The sequence below is a fragment of the Cibotium barometz genome, chromosome 49, assembly GCF_041138505.1.
Source record: "Cibotium barometz isolate CiBa-2024 chromosome 49, ASM4113850v1, whole genome shotgun sequence".
Classification (NCBI taxonomy): domain Eukaryota; kingdom Viridiplantae; phylum Streptophyta; class Polypodiopsida; order Cyatheales; family Cibotiaceae; genus Cibotium; species Cibotium barometz.
The window spans coordinates 28153354-28162838 of record NC_141094.1 but is presented as its reverse complement, the minus strand read 5'-3'; the positions used below and the strand labels follow the sequence as shown (position 1 = coordinate 28162838).

The 9485-nt window shown below is 39.8% G+C and overlaps 1 protein-coding gene across 2 annotated transcripts; it reads left to right on the top strand.

Moving 5' to 3' along the window:
* The first annotated feature begins 6304 nt into the window (after positions 1–6304).
* LOC147610455 (uncharacterized) lies at positions 6305–9079 on the top strand. 2 transcript variants are annotated; one of them, XM_086786634.1, is made up of 2 exons: positions 6305–8394; positions 8594–9079. In XM_086786634.1, exons 1-2 carry the CDS (start codon positions 6807–6809, stop codon positions 8860–8862), a joined length of 1857 nt encoding a protein of 618 aa, XP_086642760.1. In that variant the 5' UTR covers positions 6305–6806; the 3' UTR covers positions 8863–9079. The 2 variants fall into 2 exon arrangements, with proteins under 2 accessions (XP_086642760.1, XP_086642759.1); XM_086786633.1 differs by having other exon boundaries at positions 6325–8406.
* The last annotated feature ends 406 nt before the right edge of the window (positions 9080–9485 follow it).

Below are 9485 nucleotides of genomic sequence, written 5' to 3'. Positions count from 1 at the left end.
GCATTTGAAAGTATGCATCTACTCCGAGCACTGATAAAGTGGGAAAATCTGAATTTGAAAGTATGCACCTACCTAGAGGCATTTGAAAGTATGTACCTACCCAAAGGCATTTGAAAGTATGTACCTACCCAAAGGCATTTGAAAGTATGCACCTAATCCAAGCACCAATGTTAGAATGGGAAAAGTTGAATGCCAATGGTAGAGGAGGGAACCTTGTGGGAGAATTAGCAAAGAGCACAAAGCAAACCCCCAACTGCAAGATCTATTAAAGATAAGTTGGTCACACCTTAACTTTTAAAGATAAGGTGGTCACACCTAAGATAATCTATAGCTAGAGAACACCAACATCCGATCCAAACAAGGGCTGGCTATTACAAAATAGAGACAAATGATAATAACCCAAGGCTGGAGGGTTTTGGAGTGACATACCAGACAGGTACATAGATATGTGCCTTTGGAATAGTGGACCCAACCTACATGCCAATGTGTAGAAGGTTCACTTCGGTTTGGCATTTGTGGAGGAGAAGAGCAGGGACTCCCACATATGTTATAATTTTCCAATCTTCAAGCTTGCAACCTTTAATTTCGTAGGCTCACAAATCCCACATTTGTGTAGAAGGTTCACTCCAATGTGGCATTTGTGGAGGAGAAGAGCAGGGACTCCCACATATGTTACAACTTTCCAATATTCAAACCTATAACCTTTGATTCAATAGGCTCACAAAGGCAACACTAAGAAGCATTCACAACCTAAAAACCTTTAAGTAACTTTCATGTATGTGAAAGTTTACCTAAAGTCTTATTTTCACTTCCCCCTCCAATGACCCCGAGGCTATTCTCCTAGCCAATTGAAGTTGTGTAGCTCAAGTGTTTGCAAAATGCCCCATAGAAAAAAAAACAAGATTCTTGCTAATGCAAAGTGGAATAAACTTTAAAACCCTAAATGAGACTTACCCTAGTTGTACACTCAATCAAGTTTTGATGCCATATTAAGTTCTTGGTGCAATAAGCTAGACCATAGCTGATTATCATCAAAAAGATGACATAGCATAAAAACGATTGAACTAACCGTGAACCAAGCAAACTCAAAGCATCAAGTTTGTTAGAAAATTATATCATGTGCAATGAGAGTAAGAGAGCACTCATGCATAATCTCCACTTGACACCTAGCATGCCACCTACATTCCTCATGTGCCCCACCATGTAACTATTACATCGTCTAATTTGCATCATTACTTACATCAATAAAAATTTCACCTTCTCTCACTAACATATTTATATTCAGCATTCTTTAAACTACCTTTCATCACATAGACCATACAAGTGCATACATATTTGGAAGAATAATTTTCCACACACAATGTCAATGTAGACTCAAAATTTCAACAACATACCTCCATTTATTCTTCACATGTGCACACATAAAAAACTTATCATTTAAATATAAGAACTCTCTCTCTCTCTCTCTCTCTCTCTCTCTCTCTCTCTCTCTCACACACACACACACACTAGGTAAAGCCATTTTCACATACGTAAGAGACAAAGGGAAGGGTAGGTGGGGGTCAACAAGAAAGGGAAGTGTATGCAAGAAAGGGAAGTCTAGGCGACCCTATGAATCAAAAGTAAGCATAATTGAGGTGCCCCTCATTGTGGTGGGCTATGAGGAAAGTGAATTGGCTACAGACATTTGAGTTATTAGTGTTTAAAACTTGTTAACTAGATGGGTGTTTAAGTCTTATCAAATAGATGTTCTTATTTATTATCTAAATTATACCTTTAATCTTATATTTATATCTATTTCCTTCTAACAAATCTATGTGTATATATATAATAATTCTATTTGTATTATTATATACACATGTTTGAGAATATTCAATTAACATTTATATCCTTGTAATCTATACATTCTCTTTATTTGTTATTTTAAAACATATGTAAAATGTTGTAAACCGAATATAATATTTATTAAGCTAATATAAGTTTTCCATCTTGTATTAATAGAAATTTTAGATGATAGTATATATTTTAAACTTATTATTCTTATTATATTATGATGATAAGAGCCAATTTGTTTTCAAAAACTAGACTTACCATCATATTTTGGGTTTAAGTACACATTAACATAGCTTTGACAAATCCCCTTAACTTCTTGCACCTAACTCCCATCCTACATTTATCTTACATACTGTCAAAAAAGGACTTTAGGACCTTTCCTAACCTATGGTATTTCTAATACCAAAAGGCAAAACATTACCCTCCAGCCCTTCAAAATAAATACACTTTTAACCTATGGCCCTTCTTTCACATAAAGAGCATATTCCTTTCATTAATGCCCGCTCACATGCCACATGGCTATAACTAACTAGCCTTGACTATTATAAAATTAATGCACTCCCAATATCCAATAAGTGGGTAGCAATCACAATGCCATGTGGTTTCTCCTTGTTTCCTTTTAGTAATGTTAAACTTGACCAAGGATGATTCTTGTCTCTTTTGAGACAAGTCCTTATACAAATTATTAAATAGTATTTGGCCTTCTTGAAAAGGAAGTTCTAGAGATGGCATTCCAATGATAAATGAAGACGGTGTCTCAAAACAAATAAACGTTTATTCAATTGTTGTTTGGTGGAATTTGGTTTTGAAAGATACATAATCAAGACACATTCAAGACAATCCCTTCTTAGAAGTTTTCTTACAATGTTAAGAGTACATAATGAAGACATATACAAATATTTATTTTATTCTTGTCTCTTTTGACGAGTCCTTATACAAATTATTAAATTGTATTCGACCTTCTTGAAAAGGAAGTTTTAGAGATGGCATTGTGATGTCAAATAAAAAGGTGCCTCAAAACAATTAAAAATTTATTCAAATGTTGATTGCTTGAATTTATTATTGAAAGATACATAAACTCAAGAGAATTACCATTTCTTCTTAAATGAATGATTCTTACAATGTTGAAAGTACATGAAGACATACACAAATAAATGTTTTATATGTACATCCCTCCAATAATGGAAGTTGTCACTTGAAAAGGATAACTATTATTATTTAATTATATTTATTATCTTATCTTACAAATTAAAATCTCTCTCTCTCTCTCTCTAAATATACCTCATATTTATTATTAATTTTGATTATATTTAGTATACAATAAAATATTTATTTGCTTCAAGCTACTAATATATCAAATTCTTCCCATAGATCAAACCTAACAACTACCCTATAGCATATACATGGTCCATTATACAACCTACTCTACTTTTCATCCTAGCATATACATCGTCCATTATACAACATACTCTACCCCCTTCATCCTCACCATTATAACTCCTTTCTACATCTTACCCTGCTCTTTTTTTGTGTAATGCACGAAAATATGTTTTCTATCACACCCCTTTCATGGAGTGAGTGGGGAACTTGAAATCTAGAAAGGATTAGGGTGTATAGAAATGAATTAGGATCAACATCTTAACAAGCTAGAAATGCAAGAAAGAGATTAATCCTAATGACAATGCTAATGACAAAAATAGAGCATAATGACAAGGCAAGAGGTTTAGCATAAAAGCTCATATGATAATCCATTAGATAGAGTGCATCTCCATTAGCTAATTTTTGCTCATAAGCTTGATTAAGTTCTCCCTAATCTTTCTTTAGCCATCTCCCTCCCTTAAAGTGAGCATCCACTTGGCTTCTTTCCCAACTTCTTCTAGGTGCCTACTTTTGGCCTCTGGCCAAATCCACATATTCCTTCATATTCAGGCCCTCCTTGAACCTATAAACCATAGTCTATGAATTATGCAACTAATACAAATGTTTGAGCAATGCATACCACTCCCCCTCGCTCCTAACATTTACCCCTAACATTTACCCAACATCACTTGCTATTTCAATACTCCTCCTCAAGTGGTGAACTACTACCACCATACATACATTAGATCTACACACTTAATTATTTGCTAGAGTGGTCTTTCACAAGTGCCTCATAGGCTACATACATCAGATCACAAGTAGCCTCGTAGGCTACAAATTTGGCTTAGAGCCTGTAGTTTTACAGAAGGGTAGGCCATTCCACGTATTCCTCATAGGCTACATACATCAGATCAAAAAGTGCCTCATAGGCTACATACATCAGATCACAAGTGCCTCATAGGCTACATACATCAGATCACAAGTAGCCTCGTAGGCTACAAATTTGGCTTAGAGCCTGTAGTTTTACAGAAGGGTAGGCCATTCCACATATTCCTTTATATTTGCCTTCCCTTGAACCTTTGAACCATAGTCTATGACTTTTGCAACTCGTATAAATGTTTGAGGGTCACATACCACTCCCCCCTTTCTCTTAACATTTACCCAACATCACTTGCTATTTCAAACAAGGGAGGGGGTTGAGTATTGAACTCGGGGCCTAGCTAAAAGCTCCTACACTATGCCTTTTTTGTGAAGATATTTCTTTTTATATTGAAGGTGGTGCATATGCAAACTCAAAACATACATATACATTTAAATCACAACATTTATATTGTTATTAAGAATTTATTTCATATTCTACTTTCTTAAAATCTCCCAATTTTCTTCTAGCTCATTCAAGTGCACCAAACCTTAAAGAAACCCATAAATTAGCCCATCCATTTTGAGGAACTTTCTAGATCATGTCTTCTGTTAATAACAGCCCTTTATTTTCTCCTTTGGAGGGAAACTTCTTTTAAATATTCATTAGTTTTTTGTGCTAGGAGCTATGTTTTTTAGTAAAATAGTTTGAGGGCTAATGTGGAGCTCGTGTGTGAAAAGAAAACTAAGTATCTTATTTGTGAAGCTCTCAAAATAGGATTATAATTTTCAAATGTATTATAGTAGTTTAACAAATCAAATCTTTATAAGGTTTCATAAGATGGATGATTAAAGCCTTGAAATGTGTGTTAGACTACCATTGGGAGTCTTCTTGGTCTATTAGTGAACCCTACCCAATCACCTTTACCATAAATACTTAATGTCGGATGGTGCTTAAGAAGTCGCGAGCAATGCAACCCAAATATTCAGTGGGGTGTAATAGACACCAATCAAATGTGAGCCTTTTCCACCTTTATTGTTGTAATTGTTTTCTTATTGCCCTTGAGACACCATGTACAAAGAGTTTACACAGCCATAATGGCTAACTAGGACATTATATTGAACTTGCTAGTGTTGCCTTTATAGAGCTAACATAATATTGTGTTTAATATTATTTTGATCTTATAGTTGCCTTGCACTTTATATTAAAATTGTAAAGCTAACATAATACTGTATAATAGTAGTTAAAGTTTCCTTTCACTTTCTCCCATTCCAAACATTGTGGTAAGATGCTAGCATAATGTTGTCTACATGATGTACTTCAACATTTGCAATGTTAATGCTTCAAACTAGATATGTGCAAGCCACTTTGCACACTAGTAGTATATATTTGTGTTAAATTGGGACCTCTAGATGTGTGAGAGAGGTGGGTTGGATACTCCCTTCACACACACACTTTAGTGCTACCATTTTGAGAGAGTTACACAAAAAAGAGTACAATTAAATAGACTGCATTGCAAATTGATTGGTGTGAGCTTGCTCATCCATCTCTCGTGATGTTTACAAACAAGAGTAGACAGATGTAGCTTTAAACTCGAGATTTCAATTGGATTTAGCACCCATTAGAGCCTTTGCACACATAACCCTTATAGTGTTCTCAAAATACATGCAAAAATGTATATAACAAACCTACAAAGATTCACCCCTAAATAATCAAGTATCAATTCCAGGGTCAGGGACGGTGGTTGACATGGACATCAAAGATTGCGACTCAACTTGCGATGCCTGGTTCTACCAAAGCTGTGCAGGGTGTTCACTCCAATTGACCGAACGACTGACTTGTGGGGTTCGTCCCGTGGCTACAAAGACTATTTGGAAGGGTGGTATCTCCTTGTGGTATACTCGGGTGTGTGTGTGTGGTGAGTAGTATGGTGCGTGTGTACAAAAAGGGTGGTTCCCCTTGTGGTATACTCGGGTGTGTGTGTGTGGTGAGTAGTATGGTGTGTGTGTAGCCGGGTGAAATTCCCATGTACGACTAGGGCTGGAATAAGTCGGAAACGACGTACGTATTCTGGGACGTGTGAACAGGCCCCTTGGCTAAGAAGGAGGGTTTGCCTGCCGGGATTAGCACAAATCAAAAATGGATAAGAACTTAGAAAGTTGGGTTAAGACAGCATCAGTGCAATGCCGTCATGATTGCGTTGTCGTGTGGGTGGTTAGATCTCGCGCGCGGGCGCGCGCACACACACAAAGTAGAGCAGCGGTCAGTTCGTATCGAGCTGGAGCCTGTAAGTATACACAGTATACAATGGGAGTAGTGGGAAACTAGGGTTCCTGTCAGTCAGAATCAAACCCAGCTATTTTTCTTTCAATCATCACATACCCTCAAAGTCTCCTCCCCAGACTCCTCCTAGCTTTCACACGTAGTGCCCTTTGCAGGAGGACACCTCTGTGTGTTGGATTTCCTCCTTCCCAGTCAAGGACCATTGGGTTCTCAATTGGGTATCATCTCTTGAACTCCATACCTGCAGAGGCCCTTTGCAACTATGCACAGGGAGAGGGCACAGGCTAGAGGAGCATGCTGTGAAGAGGAAGCACAATGTTGTTAGGATAGGATAAGATACAGCAGGGCATAAAGTGGGCTATGGTGCTGTAGACACTCTCTGTAGCCCTAATGGAAAAGATAAGTATGTCCTCAGGAGCTTGTGGCACCAAGGCTCAGTAAGCTAGGAGGTTTTGTTGAAGGCCTTCTAAGCATGGCTCATTGCAGCTCATCATTGTTGCACAGAACAGCATTTGGAGCAGAAAGATCTGGACATACAGGCAGAGCTCAAGGCCTTTTGCCCCCTAGAAAGAGGCTTCTTGCGGGCCTTAAGCATGTTACTGGTTCACTTCCATCTGCATCTCTAATCTCTCCTACAGCAACACAATCAGAAGAACATGGTGAAGCTACCATGGCCATGGCAGGACATGGCCCCCTCCTGCATAGCCCTCCTCCTCCTCCTCCTCCTCCTCCTCCTCCTTACAGTTTACTGCACAGCTCCTCCCACAAGTGCTTTGCTTGTGGAGACAGTGGAGTGCTTCTGCATCGTATCCCACACCTTGGCGGCGGGGGCGGCTACCATTGCAGCTTCTGTGTGCTTTCTTTCAACAAGCAGATGTATTGTTTCCTCTGTTTCCAGGTTTTCAAGGAAGGCTCACCATCATCATCACCATCAGCCTTTCTCACCTGCGGCAGTTGCCAACGCCTGAGCCACCTTCATTGCGCTCGCAAGCTATGGTCTCCTACCCCGGACGGGGCTGGTCTCTCTCTCTGCCTTGAATGTTATACCAGGAATAATGGTAGCAGCAGCAAACCTATGGAACCCCCAAGCAAGAGGAGGAAAACAGCCAGTTTCAAAAGATCCCAACAAGCTTCTTCTTCTGGTTCCAAGGTGAAGCTTCCAGTAATTGACCAGCAAGCTCTGGCTGCAGCCAGGGTCGTGGCCGCCATAGCTGGGAGGGAAGCTGATGAGGCAAAGCAGAGAGCCATGGCTATGGCCAGAGCCGCTGCCTGTGCGGCTGCTCAAGCCAGGATTGCCCTTGACAATGCATATGATATAGGCCAGAAAAAAGGAGAGGAAGCAGAGGAGGAGGCACATATGCCTATGGACACTGCAAACAAGGAAGAAGAGGAAAAGAGTGGAGGCAATGCCATGGCTAAAACCCCTAGAGGTTCCAAGAGGCGGACTCTGTCTGCAATTGTTGCATCAGAAACACTTTCCAAAGAGCTAGCCATAGCCAATCCCGCCAGTAGCATTGCTACGACAGTAAAGCGGAAGAAGAAACAGAGGAGGCCAGGTTCTGATGATGGTGTTGCAGGTGCTCTGTCTTCCGGTGCTGCTGCTGCAGAGGCAGCCCCTGGCACCAACTCTTTGCCTAGCCCTAGCGCTGCACTGAGTGTCAAAACTAACATAAAAAGGAGGAAAACGCTCTCTTCACTTGGGTTGCAAAAATCTACTGAGACACATGCATCAGCTAAATCCAAGAGCTCCAAAGCATCCACTGCTAAATCTAAGGGTTCGAGTTCGTCCACCAAGGGAAAATTGGGGGCCATTGTCTCTCAAGTCCTCGCTCTAAGCAAGGGTTCAAAATGCTCATCAAAAGTTGTTCATAAAGTGAGGGGCTCAGAAACACCATCTGCTATTCTGGACGATAATGCCAATGATGGGGTTCAACAGAGCACATATAGGAGGGATGCAACCACCTTATTAGCTAATATGACCTCAAACACCACTTTGAAGCTCTCTCAAGGCCACATTGCCACTTCATCCAACATAGATGCTTGCAAACCTTCTCATCATGGTAATTATGTTGGTAAATATCTTGATTTGCCACCTCTTCTAACATAGATGCTTGCAAACCTTCTCATTAGGGTAATTATGTCCGTAATTATTCCTAGTATAGCAGTAGTCCAAGAGCACCTTATATTAGTGGCTCTTAATTATCTAAGAACACTTTATATTAATGGCACTTAGTTATCTGTTTTTCCTTTTGACTGCAGATGTTGCTGCCAGTTCTCACAGAAAAGTTCAAGATGGAAGGTGCCTTGATGCCACCATGGAGAGTGCTGAAACCATGTGTCTTGGCAACTCGCCGACTGCCGCACAATTGGGGATGATCCAAGGGAAAGAGAAATGTAGGATCGCTGATGACGCCATAGCTTCTGAACAGGAAATAAGGCTATTCAACTTTCTCAATAGAACCTTGGCTTCAAGCAAATTAATGCATGCAAAAGGGGTTACCACTGCAAGAGTCACGCAGAAAAGGTAGGGCTTTGTTGAATTCTACACATGGGTGCATAGTCTTGCAAATTTCAAGAGACATAGGCCTCTCAAGTATGTGAGAACAAAAAGCTTTGCTCTTGGGACTTGAGTTTGTAGGGAGATGCAATTATGGAAAGTGGATCCAAAGGCTTCATGTGTACTCGTAAATTCTGACATCTTAGAGTCTTTCACTTACTTATTTTAAAACATTATATTCTTCCTAAGCTGTGCACTGTGACTTGTTAAATAATGTGAACTTCCTAAAAGCTCTGTGTTGTGAAGCTGCATACAGAACAAGGCGCCATGGGGGCCATCTGGCCGTCCATCAGATTGCCTGTTCAACTCCCTGCCCACATACAGAACAAGGGCCCTTAGATTGGCTGTTCAACTCCCTACTGTGAGGTAGTGTTGTGTCTCCAGTGGTGCTTAAATTTGAAGGCTCCATTGGCCTCAGAGCCATGTTTAACCTTCAAGCCACCATGAAAAATTGGGTTTCAATAAAAGGCCACTCAAAGCAAATTGAACTAAGTAGTGGGTTTAAGATGTATAAAAATGAAGACCAGATATTTTCTAGACCTTCAAGTTGAAGGCCAGGACAGGCCTTCAAATTTCAGCCCTGCATGGTGATGG